Genomic DNA, 24921 nt, shown 5'->3' with positions numbered 1-24921 from the left:
AAATTAGTTAAAGCAAATTTAATAATTTTTTTTTGTATGATTTTAATGAAAAAGTTAATTTTTATGAACTCTTAATTATAAATTTGCAAAAAAATTTCCCATTTTAAAAATTTTCCCCATGAATTTTTTTTGTACAAAATCTGCGTTTAGATGACAAAAATAAAAATAAATAAATAAATTCGCCTACAAGACCTTAAAAACTAAACAATTGTTCGCTGACACGGCATCTGTGTGTAACGCAAGTCAAATCCGCGTCCCACGAGTTCCCCATTCGTTCGAACCGGCAAAACAATCGGACCAAAGGAGTAATCAACCACTGGAGCATTTAACGTAAAATTATCCGTGACACTCGCATCGTTCAGCCGATCGCCACAAAGTCGAATGGAATTGACAGAAATATAATCATCCGGGCAATTGAAGATCTCAGCACCAGCTTGACCCGCAGGAACTGTCAAAACTCCATTCGGTCCGACGTTTCTCAGTTGAAAGACTCGCTGGACCGCTCCTGATTCCTCCGTTGTGTACGTGACAGTGCAAAATCCGGGACTCCGTTTAATGCAAATCGCATAATTTAAATTGTTCTGAAACGAAAAACGGTTAAAAAATTTGAAATTTTCCCTTGTCAAATTGATAACGGGACTGTCAAAAAAAATCAAAACAAAAACAAACTTATCAATTTTTCTGAAATTTTTCGAGTTTTTCGTGATTTTTTGTAGTTTTTAAGGATGTTAGTGGTTTAAAAGTGGAATTTTGTGCAGATTAAAGTGTAGATTAGTAAAGTTTCAAAGTGATAAGAGTGAAAAACGAGGTGAGTTCCACTTACTAAATAACTTGCAAACTTTCTTCGGACAATTTGTGAGAGCTCGTCGTAGTTGAAGGACTTTATCTTGCCGGTTGTTCCTACGTGATATTGCAAGCAATCAGGTGGGGCCTGTCTTTCTGCTAATTGAGTCACCTTTATGCGGAATCCCCGTGCCTCATTTCCATTTCCGATGACGGTGAGGAAGATTTTCCGCTCGACCGCGTCATAAACATCAATGTACACTAGAGAAAAAAAAATATTTAGCAAGCAATTGAATTAATTAATCATTAAATTAATAAATTTCATTTAATGATTAAATTAATAAATTTCATTTAATTTAATAGTTTTGGTCTGATGTCCAATTTTGTAAGGATCAAAAAAAGTTCCAAAATGAAGCGAATACAATTTTAAAATTAGTTTCACATTTTTTCTGACTTATTTTATCAAAAATCTGGGAATAATTAATAATTTAATTATTTGATAAAATAATTTTTAAGTATTTTTTTTTTTTGGTTTTTTGAGCTCAAAAATAAAAAAACTACTATGAATATTATAAATTTCATTAAAAATTTAATTTAAAATTAATAATAAAAATTTTAATTTAAAACTATATTTACTCGATACAAAAAAATAAAAATATATGTAATTTATAAATATAACTTCTAAAAATAGATATCTCAATTAAAATTAATTTTTTGAGATATTTGAAATTTATTATTTTTTTTTATATAAAGTCTTCAAAAATTTTTTATGAAAATTTTTTTTTAATGAAATGATTTTTTTATTCTTTTTTATGAATTAAAAATAAAGTTTTTTTTTATTTTTTTTCATAATTATTCATTTTATAAAATTTTTTGGTTCAAAATTTACAAAAATCGTTCATTTATTAAATTTCATTTAATCTAAAATCAATTAAATTTAATTTTTTCACAATTGATTGCACACAGATTGCAATTAATTTTTAAAAGGAAAAAAATTAAATTACATAGTCAAATTCGAATTGTTCAGAAAAATTAAATAAATAAATTAATCAAAAAATTTAAAATGAGTTCAAAAATAAACTTTCAAAATTTATTAAAAAATCCAAAAAAAAAATTAATTTGAATTTAATTTAATTTAATTTGAAAATTTAATTTAATTTAACCTGAATCAAAATAAAATACAATAAGGAATGGTCAATAATTTAAAAAAAATCTGAAAGTTGAAAAAATTAGAAAAATTTCTTAAAATAAGTTTTCTCATTAAAACAATTCCCAAGAAATATTTAAAACTGGATTAAAACACTTTTACTTTAAATTTTGAACAAAACCATTAATTTTCATATTCAAAGCGACCAAAAATATAAAAAAAATAGTTAAAAAATAACTCACTATGTTGCCCAGTATTAATGCCACACAAAACTGGAATCGGTTTATTTGTATTTTGTCCGAGCACCACAAACTTATCCATCACACAAGTGCCATTTGTCGGCGGCAGCAACTCAAAAAACTCAAATTCCAGCAGCAATTGTTGCGTTTTCGGTCTCAACAGAACCGCCATGGAGCAAGAAAGCGCATTCAACGACGGAGCTGGATACCCGGGACTCTCAAAATAACTCACTTCTTGTTCGGTAAATCCGTTGCACGTCATTTTAAAAACACAACAAATCCCGTAGCCGTGAGCACAGGAACTCAAAGCCAAGCCACCAAGTTTCGCACATTGCTTGTGGGAGTAACAAGAGCCCGTCATGCGTGCCAGCGGCGGAGGTGACGATGCACAAAATGGACGATGTTCAAATTCAACAACCTCAAAAACGTCCAAAAAGCGAGCTGGCATCCGAGTGTTGCCCTCAAAAATGCCTTTGGAGTTGGAATTTGCGAGATTTTGAAGGAGTTTCATGCGTTTTCGGACCGAAGCAACAATTCGCAAGTAACGTTCGAGTTTGGAAATGTCCGTGGCATCGGATTCCTTCTTTTCGTAATCTTTCGAAGGCACAACCACCGTTAACGGAGTCGCAATTTCCTGATATTCCGGTGGCTTGATGAGCGAAACTTTTTCCAATTTCTTTTTTTCATTTTTACGTTTTTTAATTTTTTGTTTTTTCTTCACTTCAGGCTCGGCGGTCGTCATTTTTGTCACATTTAGAGGCAAATCCACTTTGTCGTTTAGTCGCGTAACCGTTGGAACATGATTCGGATCCCATTTTAGGCCGTAAACGTCGCGATAATCCATATAAGGACGAACTCCATGCTTTTCTCGACTGCTTTCACTCAAACTTATGTCTAGAAATTTCGTGTTGTACCTGAGACGATCGGACTCGAAGGCAGCAATTGACGCTGCTGCTAACAAGACGGAGACGAGAAATATTTTATTGACACACGACATGGCACGACGCACATCTTAACTCGACGAAGAAAGTAAACAGAATGAAAACTGAGAGTGAAAAAAATGAAAGTGTTTGATAAGACGCAGAAAAAAATGTTAGCATCTCATGTCATGCATGGCACTTTTTTTTTCACAAGAAGAAGAAGACACAAAACGCATTACGTGGGGAAGTCAAGCCTAGCGTCATCATCACGTTTTTTTTTTGCGTTTGAGATTGAGTTGTAAAGAGATTTGTTGGCATTTTTCTAGAAATGGATTTCGATTGTTGCGAATCATTCAATAATAAATGCGGTGAATTGGTTTGAAAAATGAGTTGCATTAAAAATGCATTAACAATGATTGAGTGATTATGCGAAAAATGGGTGACAGTAATGGCTTTTAATGAGTTTTGGTTGGAAAGTTCGATGAACTTTTAATAAAAAAATTCCATCTTTACAATAATGATAATGTAAATGAATGAAAAAAATATTTTTGTTGTTTTTTTTTTGTGTTTTTTAAAAAAAATTAGATTCTTAAATTGAAAATTTAATTCGAAATATTTCAAAATAAGTGGAAATATCAACTAATAAAAATTTTGAATATTTATTTAGGACATTAAATTTAATTTTTTTAACTTTATGTAACCCCCTTCTCCAAATTTGGCGAAAAAATTCAGGGGGAAAAATAAAAATAATTAAAAAAAAGGAGAAATATAATTAATAATTTTTGACATATTTTTGTACTTTTTGATTAAAAAACGATAAAAATAGCAAATTTACATAAAAATTATATTAAAATTGAATTTATTTAATTTTTTACTCATGTAACCAACATTAAATTTTTTTTCTTCAATTTTTATTTTGTGAAATTTAATATCAATTTTGATTTAAAATTTTAAAATAATGAAAACAAAAATTAATTAATGTGAAAAATCAATGTTAAACGTTTAAAAACGTCAAAAAAGTAGCATATAAAAATTAAATAATTTTTTATATTTTCTTAAAATCCTCATGTGAAATAATTAAATTTAATGGGTTAAAAAAAAAAATTAGAGAAAATAATATTTCTCTAATAAAAATTATTTGATATCGAAATTTAAAAAAATCATATATTTTTTTTTATATTTTAATTTTTTTTATATATATTTTGCCTCTATTGTGAAATAAGTGAGGGATAACAAATTCAAATTTTTTTTTTTAATTTCCTGAGTAAAATTTTTAAATTAGGATGTTTCAATTCAAATCCAAAATATTTTTTAAAATTTTCAAAAGAAATCAAAAAATAATTTTATTGATTTTTCAGAAAAATAAAATTTAAAATTTTTTGTCTAGATTTTTTTCTAGAACTTTGATAGCTTGACGTTAAAATGTACGAAAAACTACAAAATGAATCGCATTCAGTCATAATTGAAATTTCATAATTCATAAAATCTTTTTCAGTGATGAAAAAAGTGCAGAAAACTGTAAATCACATTCTTGAAAAGTTTTTAAAAAATTTTTAAAGTTTTTAAAAATTTTTAAAAAAAATGATAAAACATTTAATCTTTAAGAATTTAAAAAATGTATTTTTTTTTTTTGAATTAAAAATCTAATTTTAGGAAAAAATTACTTTTTCTATATTATTGTGAAACAAAATAAACCATTTAATTTTATTTGTTTTGAAATACAGATTTTTTTGTATATCTTAAAAAGTAAAGTTTTAATTTTTGAAATTTGTTAAGATAAAAATATATGAATTTTCCCAGTTTTTTACCTCAAATAATAAAAAAGTTTTTCATAATTTTACTAAAATTGTAAAAATGACTGTAAAATTTATCACATATTTTATGCAACAAAAATCTTTTGCTCCTATTGAAAAACAAACACAAGAAAAAAATAATTTTCGATTTCTTAACAAAAACCAGATAATGAGATATGATATCACTTTCCTAAATCCACATATTTAGACGAGTCGCAACCATAAACGTGTAACGACAAATACACTTTTTTGTTACTTGACAACTAAAACTATCGAGGCAGAAAAACACACAAAATCACTTTTTTTCTTAACTTTTTACACCATTTTGTCTTTTTTTGAATGAAATTGAAAGTGTAAGTGATTTTAATGAAGAAAGTGATTCTTTTGTCTCTCGTCTCGATTTTGTAATTTTTATTTGTCTATTTTGTTCAAACAAAATGCTAGGAACTATTTGCTGCTTTTCTCTTGGCGACTTCGTCTTCGTCTTTTTTACTTCTTTTTTCTAAAACGTGCGTGAACCATCTAAAAAATTAAATTTTAATTTTTTTTTTTTAATTTTTAAGTAAAAATATTAATTTCTTACTTTTGTCTGAAATTATCAAGACCTGAGTTCTCGTCTTCTTCATTGTCCATGGCATCTTCGACATACTTTGATACCTTTTCGTATGTTAAAAGTCGTCTAGATGTAACTGTTGTTAAAATTTGTTCACAATTTGAAACAATTTCGAGACTTTTGTGTCGTGGCAGTTGTGACTCGGAATAATCTTCGCGATAAACGGGAAGCCTAAAAAATATTTTTTAATAAATTTTGTTAAAATTTTTATTTTAATTTCAATTCGCTCCAAAATGAATTCGAACTTTTTGTCCTTTTTGTCACTGAATTTTTATTCTGATTTTCATAATTTTTGCTATTCTTAAGAAAAATAGGTAGTTGAAAATTTTATTCAAAAAATTTTAATAAAAAATAGAAATAAACATTATTTTAAAATTTTTAGAATTTTTTGAAAATTAATTTTAGACCAGTAAATTCTTGTGCAAACATAATTTTCAACACAAAATTGAAAATAAAAAAAAATATATTAAAAAATAAAAAAACTCCTAAAAACGGACAATTTTTTAAAAATTTTAATTAATTTTATGTCTTTTAATTGAATTTTGATTTTTTAAAGGACAAAAAGCTCAACAAAAAAATTGAAGCGACATAAATTCTTACCAAAAAACGAGTCTTCCCCCGATTTTTAAATGTTTCGCCGAAAATTTGACTAAATCCTTGTACAGTTGTGACAACTGGTACTTGCTCGTCGACGGATAATGCTCCTCCGAGATAAAAGCTTCCGGTTTCCGAGCCTGTTTCTTCTCAACTTTGGCATTACTTTCCCGCACGCCATACGGCGGATCGCAAATTATACTGTCAAACTCCAGCTTATCGGACCAAATTTCCGCTGAAAAGTCTGCCACAAGCGCATCCACGTACAATTTTTCGCAATTATACTGTTTGAGGTTCGCTAAAATACTTTCGTCGGACTTCCGTTCCTTGCAATATTTCCGCGAAGGCTTTGTCCGTCCATGCAACATGAGAAAATCGATATCAGTGCCCATCACGTAAGCCCCAAATTTGGCACAAGCACACAAAATGCCGCCACTGCCGACAAATGGATCAAAAACAAAATCGTGTTTTTTGACTAAACCCTGATTTGCCATCAAAAGTGCCAAAAATGGGTCCATTGTGGTATTTCCGATGAAATATCGCGTTTTTAGCGATAATTCCTTCACGACACTCCGATTGCCATTCACAATCCATCGTCCAAAGATGTAATCAAGCGGCTTTTCTGTCACCACACTTCGCTCATGTCCGAAATATTCGATGTAATAAAATTCATTTTGTGGCTGCTTCAAGTCGACTTTCCCCTTAAAGTCCATAAATTTCAAGCTGTCGATTTTTTTCACCTTTTCCACTTGCGGAATGTGATTATTGAACGACTCGACGTTGATTTTGAACGTTTGTGTGTCGTCGTAGTCGTGATTTTTGTAAAAAGTTTTGAGATTTTGCTGGAATTCGGGTTCGGTCTTCCCATGAGCCCACAACTCGATGGCGTATCGCATAGTAAACGACCGCGAAACCACTTTTTTGAGTTCTTCGTCGTTCGTGGCTTCGACAATCATGAAGGGTTTCTTGTCTTCAAGGTCTGTGACGACATTTAACTTCACGCCCAAGAGTTTGATGAGACTTGCCAATTCTGCATTTCGAAACGGCTGGATCTGAATAGGGCCGTGATCGTGTGCGAACCACAAAAGATACCGCTTGAGCATTGTTTTTGCGGATTAAAATTAATTTTTATCCACGTGTGATGATGTTTCGGTGAAAATTTGTGTTTATCAACAATCCGGCAGCTGACTGTCAAAATAAGGGGATCGTTCACCAATGACGTTTTTTTACTTTTTTCATTCAAATATTTTTTCCGTTTTTTTTTTCAGATTAAAAAATGGGTTCCGAGCAATCTCAACAACAAGCAACAACGGGTCAAATTCCCCAAAATGCGATTCCAGGACGGCAAATTCGGCCTAATCCAAATTATCCGCAGAGACTTCAGCGAGGCAATACGATCGCTACGCCACAGAGATCGATGCAGGGACAAAATGACGAAGGCGGAGTGAATTCGCCGTCGGAATCTCGTCCCGTATCGCCTCCCATGAGCATTTGTTCGGACTCGGATTTGCCCTACATATCATACACCGATAAGCCCATCGGAGGTAAGATGACTTTTGTTTTGAAGCCTTGAACCTGAAAGTAACATTTTTGAAAAAAAAAATAAATTGCAAAAAATTGTTTAAAAATTGCTGATCATAATACAAAACTTACAAGTAGCTCTAGGTATTCTATTTTCAAAATTAAAAAAAAAATATTTTAACAATTTTTTTGGATTTCGTCATATTTCATAATTTTTTTAAAAATTTCCTATCAATTTTTCTGAAAAAAAATTGTTTCATCAAATATCGACCCAATATGATCAGAAATCATCTTTAGAATGAATATTTATGCAATTTTAGGCTTAAAACTGATCAAAAAATGACTTGTAAAAAAATCAGCGTTTGAACTTCAAAACGCTGATTTTTTTGTTTCATCAAATATCGACCCAATATGATCAGAAATCATCTTTAGAATGAATATTTATGCAATTTTAGGCTTAAAACTGATCAAAAAATGACTTGTAAAAAAATCAGCGTTTGAACTTCAAAACGCTGATTTTTGTGTTTCATCAAATATCGACCCAATATGATCAGAAATCATCTTTAGAATGAATATTTATGCAATTTTAGGCTTAAAACTGGTCAAAAAATGACTTGTAAAAAAAATCAGCGTTTGAACTTCAAAACGCTGATTTTTTTGTTTCATCAAATATCGACCCAATATGATCAGAAATCATCTTTAGAATGAATATTTATGCAATTTTAGGCTTAAAACTGGTCAAAAAATGACTTGTAAAAAAATCAGCGTTTGAACTTCAAAACGCTGATTTTTTTGTTTCGTCAAATATCGACCCAATATGAACAGAATTCAACTTTTGAATGAATATTTATGCAATTTTAGGCTTAAAATGTCGAAAAAATTTATTTTAAAAAAATCAATTTTATGAAAATTTTTTATCAAATTGATCATTTCTGAATAAAATTTCTGAAAGAAAACATTTTGAACTTACTTCAACAGAAAAAAAATTATTTTTTTTATCTAAATCCATCATTTTTATTAACACTAATCATAAAATTAACACTAAAAAATTTTTGTTTCTCCTTCCAGACTCACCGAAACTCCGCAACAAAGGTCAAAACAGCGGCAAATCCGTGCGACCAAATAGCGTCATTGTCGGCGGATCCAGCAACAAGCAATCAATCAGTGGTTTCAAGAGCAAAGTACGACCAAACACCGCTCACAACATCGTCGTCGTAAAGGCAGCTGCCAAGCAAGAGAGTCTCGACAAAGATCCCGACATTGTTCGACTGCAGGTTTGTAATTTTTTTTAAATCATTTCCTTTGCGACAAAAAAACCTTCGACCAAATTATCGAAATTTTTGGATACAAAAGATGCGCTATATAACAAACTGAACTTGACCATACCAAAAATGAGACAAGGTTTATTTAGAGTTTTAATTGGATGGAGAAGTTTTTTTTGTATGCATATCGACAGCAAGTTATTTTGTGGGAACGAAGTGCTGCGTGGGTGACATTTTTTTGTGAGCCACATGACATTAATCAAAGAAAAAAAAAAGATTTGCTACACTTTTTTACGTGTTTGTCTGTAAATTTATTGAACGAGACGATGACCTTTTTAATTTTTTTTTTGTCACAAATCTCGGATTAGCTCCTTTTATAGAGCACTTGAGCGGAAATCTGAAGAAATTTACGCAATTTTAATCGCTTTTGTCAATAAATCAGCGATTTTCTAAGCAAAATCCGCGATTCTTTGTCGACATCAACAATTTCCATCGATAATTTTATTAAAAAATTTGCATAAAAGGTGAACGCTGAACTATTTTGTCGTTAAAAAAAAGCAGTTGGTGGAAAGTGTGGGCTCTCACAGAAGGTTATTTTTCAATAAATATTTATTTTATTTGTTATTTTTTGTTGATTTCATTGAAAATCAGCTGCAAATCGAAACAGGAAAGGGACAATTTCCTGTTTACCTTTTTTTTCGTGTTTTTGGCAATTAATTAACAAGAGACAAAAGAAAGAAAAGATTTCTTTTTGGTTATTTCTTTATTCGTCGTTAATTTCCTTAAAAGTACATAAGCTTCTTATGCAATAATTTTTTTAGACAAATCAGAGTCAGATTTCATCAGACTCGAGTCAAAACAAGATTTAACGTTATTATTCGTAATTTTTCTCAAAAAAACAATTTTGATTCGTATCTTTGCTGCAAAGTAACAAAAAAATCACACCATATGGACAGATAATTGGTCATAAATTTTGAATTAGCGCTCATTGCGTTGAATGAGATGTTAAATTTTTCTTATTTTAATATATTATTAATTTTATATATAATTTATATATAGAATGTACAAAACAAAAAAAAATATAACCGAGAATCAAGACTAGTGTGTGGTTGACTTACTTTAAATAATAATAAAATTATATTAAGGCCAGTACAAAAATTAAAAATGTTTTCGATTTTATAGTTTTTCATAAATTTAATTAATTTTTAAAATAATTTTGAAAAATAAGAAGTCATTTTGAATTTATTTCGATTTTTTTGCTTCATCTAAAAAGACGAAAATTTTGTATTTTTTTTAAAACTTTAAATATTTTTTTAAATTATGTTTTTGAAACATCAAAAAATTTTCAAATGTGTAAAAAAAAATTTTTAACCAAAAGTTGACTCAAATTTAAAAATTCTATTGAAATTTTTTAAAAAATTAATTTTTGTATTGAAAATTATGTTTTTAACTTTTTTTTTAAATTTTTAAATTTTTAATTTCTGCTATAATTTTTTTTATTTACAATTTGATAAAATTTTTAACTTTTTTTAATTTCTGCTCTAATTTTTTTTATTTAAAAATTGATTAAATATTTATTTTGGCAATTTTTTTATATGAAATATTTTGAATTTTGTTTTTCACATATTTGAAAATTTTGTGATGTTGAAAAAAAAATATTTTAAGGAATTTTTAAAAATTATAGGTAATTTCAAAACTTTTTTTTGCTTATTAATTCGGTTTTTTTCAATTAAAATTTCGTAATAAATTTATAGCGCCTTGATCAAAAAAGGAAAAAAATTGAAATTTAAACTAAATTTAACGGAAATTTTGAGTTTTAAAATTATTTTAAAAATTTTGTCAATATTTGAACATTTTCTTGAAGTTCATGTCTTTATTTTCCTGCGATTTTCTCAAAAAAAATATCGAAAACACTTTTGATTTTTGTCTTGACCCAAAATGTACAAGTGTAGAATTTGAGTGTGGTGCACATATTCATACAAATTATTACTGGATTTATGGTACAAGTTTGTCGTGTATTACCATAAATGTTTTGTTTTTCATTCAACATTTTTTTCATGAATAAAAAAAATAAGATATTGAGTAATCTGCCATAAGTAAAGTCAGTAAGTACCAAATGTGTGATGAATTGAGATGTCATTATTTTCTAGGTAACTTTGATTGGTGTCGTACCTTGGCCGACTTTCATTCGATATCTGGCAATCCCACACAAACCCGATTAACGGCCGAATCTCGGACTGTCCGAGGTCGCGGGTTCGTCGCCAAAGCCTCCTTGTCCGTAAAGAAGATATTTGACTTGAGGTGTCGCTGCGACATCGCTCTACTGATTTCGCTGGGACAATCGGAGCACACAGACATGGCGCGTTTCACGGGATTTCTCAATTTCATCCCGTTCTCCATTGGTTTTCGTGGCGATGGCGGCGGCAGAGAATCCTTGCTGGTTGGCGTCGATGTCGAAGCGGGTTCTTCGTAGTAAAAATCGCGATCAATCGGCTCGTAATCCGGATCCATCATGTATTTGCGTGGCGTGGGAGGACCATCGATGTAGCGATCATCCGAGGATGGCGACGGATAATCGTCGACGTAACGACGCGGGGATGGCGGTTGACGCGGAAGAGGACGCGAATCGTATTCGTCGTAATATTCACGGCGATACCGTTCGCGTGACATTCCACGATGACTGGGTGCGTAATATTCGTCGTCGTAGTCGTAATTGGAGCGGGGAGGACGACGGGCAGCTAGTGGCGGACGTCGAACTTCCCTACTTTCGTATTCCTCCCAGCTGTCTTGACGTTTGCTCGAACGTGACGGAGGTTTTTTCACGCCAGCACGACGACGTTCCCGATATTCCTCCTCGGAATCGTACGAATCGTATTCATTTCGACGACTTTTCGGCGGAGACGACTGGTGATTGTCCTCCAAATGGATTTCGTGAACTCGTTCTTCAAGATTTTCGATATTTTTTTCCGTTTCGTTTACATTTCTTTCACCATTTGTCGTTCCATTGACTTTTATTTCATTATTTTTCTCGTTTTTCACCTCAACTTCACTCTTTTTCACTTCATTTTGATTCAAATCCGTGGATTTGTCGTTCTTTTTCTCGTCTGGGATGTCGTAAAACTCGATGCGCGATTGCAGTTGTTTGCTTTTTCGCTCGCGAATGACTTTATTCGCGGAATCTGTGTCGTAATTGCTGACATCCCAATTGGTGCCGCCGGAATCTTTGCTGCTGGAACGCGACATGCGTCGTTGACTGCCTGGCGCAGGCTTATTTGAGTCTTCGGGCCAGTAAAATTGCGTTTGTTGACGATTCGGGCCCGATTTTGTGCGACTCTCCATTTTCGGGGGTAATCCAGTGAAAAATTTGTGCTGAGACATGGTTGTTCAAGGCTTTTCCGTGATTTGATATTTATTCAGTGGGACGTTCAATCAGTCAATAAGGAACATATTGTGATACCCGAAAAAATAAAATTTAAATTAAAATCGAATGTGGTTTAAATTGCGCGACGGTTGAATGGTGACTGCTCAAGTTTCTGTGTAAAATTATTTACAAAGCTTTGTTTTGAGTCATATGTGCGCACTATAAACGTACATCCAAAGAACGCCGCGCGGATATTTAATCATATGGTGGAACGACTCGTACGGCGCTGTAATAAAATAATAATAATCATAAGAAGAAAAAAAAACAAGTATTCCTTAATTTGGAAGTTTAGTTATTAAAATTCAACGATACGTGTCTGTATTGACGTGAAAGAGAGGTGAGTTGAAACGTTTATAATCAATGTCAAAAAGACAGCTAAAAGAACCCGATGAAACCTTTGAGAAACTTAGTATAAGTAATTTGCTTTTCGAAAATGACAGTGAATTCCGAGAACTGTAATTCTTTGCGATAATGAATTTACAATTAAATGGGCAACTTCCTTGATTTTCAACGAACTCGGCCTTCCGAATGTTCAATCCAGAAAAGATACGGACAAAATGAGCAAAATAACTTTCCCTATTAGTAATTATTCGTACATTGTCATTAATGTACTTTGACACTTTCTCTTTTCTCAAAAATCTCATGGAGAACAGACGTGCTAATAAAATATTAATAATTCTATACTTGAAATTTTCGTGGTTTTTCATTTCTTCCGCAAAGTTTTTCTTTCATAAAAAAACAGGTGATTTAGCCCGCACTCTTGCCTGTGCTGCAGCGTATTTTAACAAAGTTTTTCTTTCATACAAAACAAAAACATAGGAGTGAGAAATATTCTGAACAAGAAATCAACTTAAGATTATGTGGGTTACCCGGACAATATTTTTGGAAGCGAAACAGCAGACAGACTTGTAAGAGAAGGAGCATCATCAAGATTCTCTGGAGATAAAAAAGCGAAGCATGAAAACAAGCTCTTTGGTTTTATCGAAAGAATCATTCGTACTGTACGAAAACTTTTCAATTAAAGCAACTTACTACAAACAAGTATCACTGACGTGAACACAAATTGCTACAGGCATTTATGGCTTCGAACTACAACAGCAAATGAACCTGGTCAAACTAGTCTAGAACACCTAATTTAAAGATTTCGAATTCAGAAAGTTTATATTCTAACAGTCATAGGCTGGTAAACCGCTTTTTTGATGTATTGCTCAAACTAATCTTCATCGGCAAAAATGTTGAATAACGAAAACATCAAATTGAAGAAGTAGCTCACACTCTCGATTCGGATATTTTGTCATACTCTCGTTTTGAATTCCTGATGTCCGCAAGGATGTTGAACAATGACATTGAACTGCGTAATGGGGACGATGTAACCACTTTTAAGCCGAATTCGGGCTTACCTGCAGAGATGAATTTAATTATGAAAATTCAAAATAATGAATTATATTATTTAGTTTAACGTTCCTTCCTTTACATCTATTTCCTTTTGAATCAAAATTTATATTAAATTAATAAAATTTTCAACTTTTGTCATTTTCTAAAAATTTAATTTTTTTTTATTTTTTGTTCGTTTGTCAACATTTAAAAAGCAATGCAAAAACATTTTTTCTATCAAGAAAGAAACATTTTTCCATCAATTTTTGCTTTTCGAATGTTAACAAAAAACAGATCGAAAAGTTATCGAAGCTCCAGATCTTTTCTATATTTTTATGATTTCTAATTTTTCATGATCTAAATGTGAATTAATAATTTTTGAATGATCGAAAACTTTTTGAACCACCTTCCCATTCATTAATGTTCAACTCTTTCATTTTTCTGGTTACTAATTCTGCAGCAACGCAGCGCACGTTCGTGGTGGCGAAATAAGTTCACACATGTTTCGTATTTTGAATACAAAACCGCCCACACCCGATGACTTGAACGATTAAATTGTGAGTGTATTTGTCAAATTAGTCAACTAGATACGCATACTGAAACATTTTTTTTTTTACCATCGAAACCTGCGGCAAAACAAACGCCCATCTCGTAAATTCTTGTCATCTCATAAAAATTGCTAATTTTCAATGGTAATCAAATGTGTAATGAATTAAATGTCATAAACACTTGTTTCGTTGTCGTTTTGGGTCATAAAGTGAATTTAACAAGTGATTGACTGATGTCCACTTTGTTAAAGTTGTTATGTGATATTTTTGCGCATAATTTCGCCTACGCGTCGGCATGGAGTCACTTTCAGTTCAATATGATTTTTTAGAGAATGTTCAAGGGGTGGTCGGACAATGGTTTTCGTTTGATTCAAAATTCGTCGGTCATGATCAGTCTTGATAAATTGACAGTTATTGCAATATTTATTACATCTTGAGATAATTAAAAACGGGTTTTGTTCCAACTATTTCGAGTAGAAACATGTGTGAAAGACAGAAATTTAATTGAAATTTTTTATTATTTTTTTCAGAACATTCCTCAATTCTTACCTGTGATGCGTGGAACACTTTCTCTTCCAGCAAATCGTGATCCAGAGGTATTGGAACGTTTGCAGCCGTTACATATGAAGTGAGTAAAATTTTTTAATAATAAAAATTAATTGTTTGTATCTTAAAAAAATATTTTTTTCAGTGTCATGTGCAGTCGCTTGCAATCTCACTTCAACGTATGCGCCAACAAAGTTGCCTCGGATCAACAACAAATTAACGACACGATCAAAGAAATCGACAAAGCGATTCAGGAACAGCACCTGCAACTCGTAGAACGCCAAAAAGCATACTCGCAATATGCTGAAACGTTCAACAAAGTTCGTCAAATATCGCAGCAGCTATCGCGATGCAATACAATGCTCAACGAAACAATTGAAAGCATGGAAACTTTAAATAACTTCTTGCCAGTGGAACATCGATTGGAGCCTTTTGTGTGGAAAACTGGCTAAAAAAAATAACTAATTCAATTTTTTGTGCTTTTCTACCCTTTTAGCTCGTGAAAATTTATTTTATCCATGCAATTTATTCCAAAATTCAAAAATATAGTTATGTGATATGCGCCATAATAAATAAACAAAGACCATTTGAAACCAAGAACGAAAAACAAGAAGGCTCCAAAGTTTGTATTTAGCTGCTTCAAGGGTTTTCATGGGATCTCGCAACAAATAAAGTCGATTTCCAAGCATGTGGTCCCTGAAGTAGGTATCCCATTTGACATCTCTTACATCACAGTCGAAATCAAAACGACTGAAACTCATTTTAAGCTTTGCAAGAAGTTTTTCTTTGTTTTTCTCTTCAAACTTCCATTCGTTCGAGGTGAAATAAGTATTTGCTTCCATAGCGGCATCAACAATTTTCGCGATTTTAAACATTCTTGGCTTCTTTTTTAAGATTTTAAAACCAAAATCAATCATGAGAGCCGGAATGAAGTGGAACAAAAGGACAATCAATCGATGAATAATATTTTTTGGCCTCATTGTTAATCCCGGATACGACAAAATATGATTTGTTGGATATTTTCTTGCATATTTTACGATTTTTGTAACGGTTTTACCCCATTTTATCGGATTTGATGCACCTGAAGTGCAATTATAGACGGTTAATGTACCTTTTTCGCCTCTGAAATTATTACAAAGTTCAAGGTTGGTAAAAAATTATTTTAAAATAAAATTTTCTCACTCAATTGTTTGATGCCAAACACTTGCAATTATCATATTTGCCACTAAATCGACCGGAATGATATCCGCTACTTTATTTCCGTCACCAATTACACTTTTAAGTGTGCCTCTAGCTGTTTCGACCATTATTGCTGCTGGACCATTAAAAGTATCAGTCCATCCAACGAAAGGCTCATACGCAGCTGCTGTCACTATCGAAGGTCGTACGATAATTGTGTGAGCTTTTTCCAGCTTTTTACTAAAATAAACGACCAAATGCTCCGCCATATGCTTCGTCAGGGTATATGTGTTTGGATAAATTCCACCATTACCAACTTGGTCATTCAACACTTTAATTTGAAATTCTGACAATTTTAATATTTCATTTGGAATCCAGCCAATGAGTGAAAAAGGTTCAACTTTTTCTGGTACTTGAGGCTTCCAAGGGTTCACATACGCAGTTGAAATGTATACCAAATGCTCCAAATTCGACATTTCCATTGCCAAATTCAAAATTCGAAGAGTTCCATTAACATTGAAGTCGACAGCACTTTGAACGGGTTGATTAAATTTAACTTGTGCCACAACGTGAAAAATTACATTTACAGAGCTGATTAAAAGCTGTCGATCGTCTTCTTTAATCCCAAGTTTGTCTGATAAGCAATCACCTTCCACGAGATAAAGTTTTTCCAAAATACTTGGATTTTTTTGACGGATCCGATGAAAAATTTCATGCGATATAAATTTATCGAAACGTTCTTTTGAGCTTAATCCTCGTTTTTCCCGAATTAAAATGTAAATTTTCTTAATGTCTGGACAGGAAAAGAGAAGTTTTTCCAACAAAACTTTTCCAAGAAATCCTGTACTGCCTAGAAAAAAATGAAAATTATTTAATTTTCTCAATTTTTTTTATTTTTACCTGTGATAAAGACACTTTTTCCGCGATAGGATTCACAAATTTTCGGAAGTGGTGGATTCATGGTGTTGTTCTAGCTAAGGTTAACAACCAAGTGAAATAAATTTTAATGAGAACGAAGTAAAAATCTTATTTTTATATAATTTTGTAATAGTTATATAATTTTTTACACATCTTAATGCTTTTAATCTACTTTTCAAAATTTATTTAAATTATATGAAGATTACCCCATAATTTTATATAATCATTTAGGTATACAAATTACTGATCAAGATATTATTCTATATTTTGTTACTGACCAATAAATATTTTTTTCGATCAAATGATAAATTACTTTGTAGGGTTAAATAACCGTAGGGTTAATAAAAATAGATACTTTTTTCCAGGGGCTGAAATATCGAATCTTCAACTGGTTTTAACCGAAATTTTCATATTTTTCAAAAGAATTTAGGTCAAAAAGTATTAAATTTTGAATATTCTCTACTTTTGAGATACTCAAAACTAGATATCTCTCCTGAGTTTTTTTTTCAAAAAATAAGGGGAAGGAAACCCAAAACTTTTTGATAGTTGTATCAGCCTAAATGGTCGTGATTTTAACTACTTTTGGTCATTTCTAGAAATTTTTTAAAATTAATTACAAGTTGTAATGAAAAATCACTTTTCTATAATAAATATTAGCTATTTAATTAATTCAGTAACAATTAAAATCCTGGTCTGTTAATCATCAAATTCAAAAGCGGGAAGAGTGCTGTAATAAAATATTTAAATGGAGTTTTTATTCCATGTAATATACGTTAATTTATTTTTAATTGTTATCTCTGCATTGTGTCGATTATTACAAAATAAAGTTAAATTTTTTATGTAATTTAAAAGAATCTTCATTTTTAAACGAATTAAGTAATCTAAAAAAAAGAGTGTGGTAACAGGTAATTGCTCCCATCTAACTAACCTAATAAAATTATTATTACTGATATCTTATATCATTTTTAATTAATTCATTTTTTCCAGCGAAGTGATTCAAGAATAAAAGAACGCTGTATTTAGCCTTAGGTGGAGTATGCCTAAATGTTTAGGCGTCGGAAATTTAAAGGGCGGTAAATGGATCAACGTAGTAAATGGTTGACGCCTTAGAAGGGTGATGGTGATTGGAACACAAAAAATGTTGCTTTTAGGTAGTGAGAAGGGCATTATAGATCCTGAAGAATTTAGAGATTTCTCACTTAAAGAAATCTTTTCCTTCTTAAAGAGTGTCAGCACGGTTAAAGAAGAATATGGAACAGGTTAGGAAGAAAGAAAACCCACAGAAACTCCCTTTTTTGTGTGCTTAGGTGGGTCATTATATAATCATCATCATTCAATATAATTCATCTTTAGAATGAATATTCATTCACTTTTGGCTTTGAAATCCTTCAAAAGTTGGTTAAAACTTGACAACTTTAAAACTGCTATCAGAAGGCTAATACAAATAAGTTTCTTGAGAGTAAAAACCTTAATCGGAAGGCGTCAGATATTAGAAATTAGGTCAAAAATTTTGAACCAATAATTGTAAATTCGTTTTGTAAAGGCTTTTACTCCTGAAATGGCATGAAGTAAAAACAATAAGAAACAGTGTACTCAATTGAAATTAAGGTCGCAAAATACAAAAATCTTGCTATGTAAAATGATTATCCAACCAATTGTTACCAATTGTTTAAAATTAAGGAGGATATGCAGATTTTAAAAAATGCTTAGAATCATTGATGCAATCAGAGAACTAAAAAAATGTCGTACTAAGAAAAAGGGCATGCTAATTCTCATGAATTTTTTTTATTCAAACCTTGATGAATTAACGCAAAACATACAAGCTTTGTAATAAGCGCCATAAAAAATAAACAAACAGCATTTGAATCCAAGTACGAAGTAAAAATAGCATCCAAAGCTTGCATTTAGCTGAATTCATAGTTGTCATTGGATCTTTCAACAAATATTTTCGGTTTCCAAGCATGTGACCTCTGAAGTAAATATCCCAATCAAGGCTTCTCACATCACAGTCAAATTCGTGCCGACTCTCGCTCGTTTCTAATAAAGCAATGAGTGATTGATAATTATTATTTTCGAAATTCCATTCATTTGAGCAGAAATAGGAATTTGCTTCAATAGCGGCATCAACTATTTTTGCGATTTTAAACATTTTTTGCTTCTTTTTCAACATTGTTAGACCAAAGTCGATCGCAAGAGCAGGAAAAAAGTGGAGAAAAAGTACAACGAATCGATGTACGATATTTTTCGGTCTGAATGTGAGAGCAGGATACGATAAAATATGATTTGTTGGATATTTTCTTGTATATTTTACAGTTAGTGATGCTACTTCTTTTTGTGTTATCGGATTTGATGCACCTGAAGTGCAATTATAGACGGTTAATGTACCTTTTTCGCCTCTGTAATTATTACAAAGTTCAAGTTCAAAGTTCAAAATTTAAAAAAAAACATTTTCTCACTCAATTGTTTGATGCCACACACTTGCAATTATTGTATTTGCCACTAAATCGACCGGAATGACATCCGCTACTTTATTTCCGTCACCAATTACACTCTTAATTGTACCTCTAGCTGTTTCTACCATTATTGCCGCCGGACCATTAAAGCTATCGGTCCATCCAATGAACGGTTCATAAGCAGCTGCTGTCACTATCGAAGGTCGTACGATAGTTGTGTGAGATTTTTTCAGCTTTTTAGAAAAATAAACGACCAAATGCTCCGCCATATGCTTCGTCAGGGTATACGTGTTTGGATAAATTCCACCATTACTAACTCGGCCATTCAAAATTTTAGTTTGAGATTCTGACAGTATTAAAATTTCATTTGGACTCCAACCGGTAAGTGAAAAAGGTTCAACTTTTTCTGGTACTTGATGCTTCCAAGGGTTCACATAAGCAGTTGAAATGTAAACGAAATGCTCCAAATGCGTCATTTCCATTGCCAAATTCAAAATTCGAAGACTTCCATTAACATTGAAGTCGACAGCACTTTGTATGGGTTGATTGAATTTAACTTGTGCCACAACATGAAAAATTATATTAACGGAACTGATCAAGAGTTGTCGATCGTCTTCTTTAATCCCAAGTTTGTCTGATAAGCAATCACCTTCCACGAGATAAAGTTTTTCCAAAATACTTGGATTTTTTTGACGGATCCGATGAAAAATTTCATGCGATATAAATTTATCGAAACGTTCTTTTGAGCTTAATCCTCGTTTTTCCCGAATTAAAATGTAAATTTTCTTAATGTCTGGACAGGAAAAGAGAAGTTTTTCCAACAAAACTTTTCCAAGGAATCCAGTGCTACCTAAAAATAATTAAAATTATCTAATTTTCTTAATTTATCTTATACATATTTACCTGTGATAAAAATGCTTTTTCCGTGATAGGATTCAAAAACTTTTGGAAGAGGCGGATTCATGGTGTTGTTCTAGCTAAGGTTAACAACCAAATGAATAAATTTTAACCGGAGCAGAGAGATAATGTTATTTAGGGCGATACAATTTTTAAAAAGTTTTGGACTTGAAATTTTCAGAACATTTTATATCGTGTATCGAGCAGTTGCAAAATCAAATTTGCTACGCCGGTGAGTATTATACAAGAAAAAAATTAGCTAAGGAACTTTTGATAAGGAACATTTATTGAGTTATTAAAGGTGTTGATAAGACTTATATTTCAACACTATATTTAAAATATTAATATAAGAGCTTTTATATCAAAGTTTTAAGCTTATATCTTTTCATGTTTAATAACAATTATTACTCAAGGTGCAAGTGTCATTTTGGCATTTTAAATGATAGCAAAATCATGTTAATGTATCATCAACTTTTTCAATAATTTCCTAAAAATTTGAATATTCATCTAAAGTATAATAGGGTTTGTCTTATTAAAGCAAATTTACTTCGTTTTTTGTATAATTTTAAGTTCTTATTTTATATTTTTTAATTAAATTTTTTTTAAAACATACAAAAATTTGCAAAATTTATTGCTTTTTAGATACTCGATTCCCTCTTAGGAATTTTCAAATTTATTATTAAGAAAGGAATTCAAAACAATTTTGACAATTGTAACACCCTGACTGAAGTTTATCCGAACTGAATTTTTATCGAAATGACTGTTTTTAAAGTTTTCAGTAGAATAAGTTTTTTAAAGGTATGTACCAACAATTTGTGAAAAAATTACATAAAGTAAATGTACAAAAACTTTTTTTATATGTCACTTGATTCTTATGCAAATTTTGTTTTTTTTTTGTCTTAAAAACCAATTCTCAACCAAATCAGCTAGTTAAGAAATTTTGGAGAAGATTTAAAAAAAGAATAAGCTTTGTTATGAATAGATGTATGAAGAACAAGGCTATGCATTAGCTATATTTCGCAAATATAGAATGATTCATAATCTTTAAATGTAATGATGTTTAAATTATGTGTTATTTAATAAACATCAGTAATACAACAACAGGTTATAGGTCCAGTGGAATTAAATTGGATTTTCTGGATGCTCAAGATATACTAGGAGTAGTAGCAAATGTCCAAAATTGGAAAGAACCGCAAATTTTTCAAGTGAAGTTGTGATGATGGCGACTAAGAAAAAAGAAGAAACCCCGCTGGCCTCGAAAAAAGAAAATAAAAAATTCATAATTTTGAATTTAGACAGTAGTGCAAGTTTTCACATGTGTCATATCACAAGACATATCATTTTGTCAATCGATCGAAGACTTACCTATTCCGATTGAAATTAATGGGCAACAAAAGAAGCAGTATTAAATTGTCACAGTGAAGATAGAATCACTTTCAAGTTTACTGACGTTCTCTTTGTACAAAATTTGAGGTACAATTTGCTATCTGTGAAGACGTTAACGACTACTGGATTTGAAGTATTGTTTAAAAAAGACCGTGCAGTTATAATAAAGGATAAGAACGTACATACTGGCAAATGCATATTTTCAGGATGATTTTTATCAATTGGAAGTATTTGGAAGTGGTTATAGGAAAGTCAAAGAAAGAAACATGTTAGAGCTTGAAACGAGTGGGGGAGTATTTCCGGTGGAAGGCGTTTCAAGTGTCTCCAAAGTTTCAACAAAAAAAAGAAGGAAAAATTATACATATGATCGATTTGGAAATGGCTTCCCAATTTTTTCTCGTGAAGGATCAAACCATTGAAAAAGGTCAAGTTTTTGCAATTTAGAAACGAATTACTAAATTGAGTGGGGGTGAAGAAGTAGGCTATGCATTAGCTATATTTCGCAAATATAGAATGATTAATGAACTTTGAATGTATTGATGTAAATTCAATGAGTTTTTGAAAAACAAAATTAAAAATGATTGTCAGACGAATTGTTATCTACGGAGCAAATCAATAAGGATATACATTAAAAAAGCTGAGAATCATTTAAAAGAAAATTGGGAATTGAGACAAGCGATGGGTACTGTTGTAAATTGAATTCATGGTTCGAAGAAGGAAATACTTGGTCAAAAGACAAATTCTAATGAAAAAGCCTTTTATTTATGCCCATATAAATTAATGCAGAACATACAAGCTTTGTAATAAGCGCAATAAAAAATAAACAAACACCATTTGAGCACAAGTACGAAGTAAAAATAGCATCCAAAGCTTGCGTTTAGCTGAATTCATAGTTGTCATAGGATCTTTTAACAAATATTTTCGATTTCCAAGCACATTGCTTCCAATATAAATATCCCAATTAAAACTTTTCACATCGCAGTTAAATTCGTACTGACTCTCGCTCTTCTCTAGTAGCGCAGAAAGCGATTGGAAATTTTTAATTTCGAAACTCCATTCTTTCATGGTAAAATAACCATTAGCTTCAATAGCGGCATCAACTATTTTTGCGATTTTAAACATTTGTTGCTTCTTGTTTGACATTCTTAGTCCAAAATCAATTGCAAGGGCAGGAAGAAAGTGGAGAAAAAGAACAATGACTCGATGTATAATATTTTTCGGTCTGAATTTCATATCAGGATACGACAAAATATGGTTTGTTGGATATTTTCTTGTATATTTTGTTATTAGTGATCCTGCTGTTCTCCACGTTATCGGATTTAAACCACCTGAAGTACAATTATAGACGGTTAATGTGCCTTTTTTGCCTCTGAAATAATTCAAAGTTCATGGGTTGCAAAAAATATTTAAAAAATTAAACTTTCTCACTCAATTGTTTGATGCCATACACTTGCAATTATTGTATTTGCCACTAAATCGACTGGAATCATATCCGCTACTTTATTTCCGTCACCAATTACACTTTTAAGTGTTCCTCTGGCCGCTTCTACCATCACAGTTCCCGGACCATTAAAACTATCAGTCCATCCAATTAAAGGCTCAAACGCAGCTGCTGTCACTATCGAAGGTCGTACGATAATTGTATGAGCTTTTTCCAGCTTTTTAGAAAAATAAACAACCAAATGCTCCGCCATATGCTTCGACAGGGTATAAGTATTCGGATAAATTCCACAATCACCAACGCGGTCATTCAAAATTTTAGTTTGAGATTCGGTTAATTTTAAAATTTCATTTGGAATCCAGCCAGTGAGTGAAAAAGGTTCAACCTTTTCTGGTACCTGACGTTTCCAAGGATTCACCATAGCAGTTGAAATGTAAACAAAATGCTCCAAATGCATCATTTCCATTGTCAAATTCAAAATTCGAAGAGTTCCGTTAACATTGAAGTCGACAGCACTTTGAACGGGTTGATTGAATTTAACTTGTGCCACAACGTGAAAAATTATATTAACGGAACTGATCAAGAGTTGTCGATCATCTTCTTTAATCCCAAGTTTGTCTGATATGCAATCACCTTCCACGAGATAAAGTTTTTCCAAAATACTTGGATTTTTTTGACGGATCCGATGAAAAATTTCATGCGATATAAATTTATCGAAACGTTCTTTTGAGCTTAATCCTCGTTTTTCCCGAATTAAAATGTAAATTTTCTTAATGTCTGGACAGGAAAAGAGAAGTTTTTCCAGCAAAACTTTTCCAAGGAATCCAGTGCTACCTAAAAATAATTAAAATTATCTAATTTTCTTAATTTATCTTATACATATTTACCTGTGATAAAGATACTTTTTCCACGATAGGATTCACAAATTTTTGGAAGAGGTAAGTTCATGATGTTGTTCCAGTTAACGTTAACAACCAAATGAAATAAATTTTGGCAGGAACAGGGAGATAATGTTTTTTTACATTGTATAAATATTTTATTACAAGATGAGATAAAAAAAAAAACTTTATAAGGGCGTTCCAAATAACATGCAAAAGTTTGTTTCCGATTTGTCCAATTTTAAATTTCGATTTCTATAAATTTTTGTAATTAGTAATTTTATATTTAGAAGTTTGAAATTAATTTTTTTTTTAATTACAGAAATTTTCAAAAAGTCGATGTATTAACAATTTTTTGAAAAAAAAAATTAAAAAAAAATTATGAAAAAATTAAAAAAAAAAAAATTTAAAAAAAATTTATGAAAAAAATTTTTTTTTAAAAAAACTATATAAAAAAACGAAAATTTTGAAAAAAAAAATTTTCGAAAAAATTCTCGGCTATGAAAATAAGAATACTCTTTTCTCGACTTTTTTTGGTTTTTTTTGCCCAAAAAATGTCGTTTTTTTGCCATTTTTCCCAACTTTTGGGCTCGAGATTTTTTTGTTCAAGCTGGGAAATTTTATGCCTGAATTCGAATTTTTTGGAAAGTTTACTGTCGTTTAACACCTTACCGCCTTTGATTCTGACAATTTTTCGACGTTTTCTCGATAGGGTATCACAAAATGGGCCTTTTTTATGCACCAAAAACAAAGTAGTAGGTATATGGAACATATACTACAATATTCAATTATTATTTTTATTTTGCCAGTTTGTTTTAAAAATTTGGACAAAATTATTCATTTGGAACGGCCTTAGTAAGTAGTAATAAAAAAATACTTAAATTTAGTACTTTCTGTATATCAATGACCTACCTTAAGACCATTCATATAATTTTGCCAAAATAATGAGTTTTGGAAATTTTCCATAGAATGAGAGAACGTCCAAATTTTTTATTTAGGTCAATGACC

At 31.2% G+C, this 24921-nt stretch overlaps 5 protein-coding genes across 5 annotated transcripts; 1 reads left to right on the top strand and 4 right to left on the bottom strand.

Annotated features, from left to right (window-relative positions):
• The first annotated feature begins 664 nt into the window (after positions 1 to 664).
• LOC134834904 (BLOC-1-related complex subunit 5) lies at positions 665 to 15353 on the top strand. The gene is made up of 5 exons (XM_063849710.1): positions 665 to 808; positions 7358 to 7633; positions 8679 to 8884; positions 14746 to 14843; positions 14907 to 15353. Exons 2-5 carry the CDS (start codon positions 7366 to 7368, stop codon positions 15211 to 15213), a joined length of 879 nt encoding a protein of 292 aa, XP_063705780.1. The 5' UTR covers positions 665 to 808; positions 7358 to 7365; the 3' UTR covers positions 15214 to 15353.
• Positions 5052 to 7262, bottom strand: LOC134834903 (tRNA (guanine(10)-N2)-methyltransferase homolog). Its single transcript, XM_063849709.1, has 3 exons — positions 6096 to 7262; positions 5466 to 5666; positions 5052 to 5404 (listed from the first exon to the last, which is right to left on the bottom strand). The coding sequence occupies exons 1-3, from the start codon at positions 7190 to 7192 to the stop codon at positions 5323 to 5325; spliced, it is 1380 nt and encodes a 459-aa protein (XP_063705779.1). The 5' UTR covers positions 7193 to 7262; the 3' UTR covers positions 5052 to 5322.
• A 586-nt stretch (positions 15354 to 15939) lies between the features above and the next one.
• Positions 15940 to 16901, bottom strand: LOC134835280 (putative fatty acyl-CoA reductase CG5065). Its single transcript, XM_063850152.1, has 2 exons — positions 16841 to 16901; positions 15940 to 16790 (listed from the first exon to the last, which is right to left on the bottom strand). The coding sequence occupies exons 1-2, from the start codon at positions 16899 to 16901 to the stop codon at positions 15940 to 15942; spliced, it is 912 nt and encodes a 303-aa protein (XP_063706222.1).
• A 2409-nt stretch (positions 16902 to 19310) lies between these two features.
• On the bottom strand, positions 19311 to 20275 carry LOC134835279 (fatty acyl-CoA reductase 1-like). Its single transcript, XM_063850150.1, has 2 exons — positions 20215 to 20275; positions 19311 to 20161 (listed from the first exon to the last, which is right to left on the bottom strand). The coding sequence occupies exons 1-2, from the start codon at positions 20273 to 20275 to the stop codon at positions 19311 to 19313; spliced, it is 912 nt and encodes a 303-aa protein (XP_063706220.1).
• A 2096-nt stretch (positions 20276 to 22371) lies between these two features.
• On the bottom strand, positions 22372 to 23983 carry LOC134835278 (putative fatty acyl-CoA reductase CG5065). Its single transcript, XM_063850149.1, has 3 exons — positions 23923 to 23983; positions 23023 to 23869; positions 22372 to 22963 (listed from the first exon to the last, which is right to left on the bottom strand). The coding sequence occupies exons 1-3, from the start codon at positions 23981 to 23983 to the stop codon at positions 22372 to 22374; spliced, it is 1500 nt and encodes a 499-aa protein (XP_063706219.1).
• Positions 23984 to 24921: the final 938 nt, after the last annotated feature.

Source organism: Culicoides brevitarsis, chromosome 3 (genome assembly GCF_036172545.1).
Source record: "Culicoides brevitarsis isolate CSIRO-B50_1 chromosome 3, AGI_CSIRO_Cbre_v1, whole genome shotgun sequence".
In the NCBI taxonomy this organism is placed as follows: Eukaryota; Metazoa; Arthropoda; class Insecta; order Diptera; family Ceratopogonidae; genus Culicoides; species Culicoides brevitarsis.
Note: the sequence above shows the minus strand (reverse complement) of the source record. Positions and strands in the feature narration are given on the sequence as shown.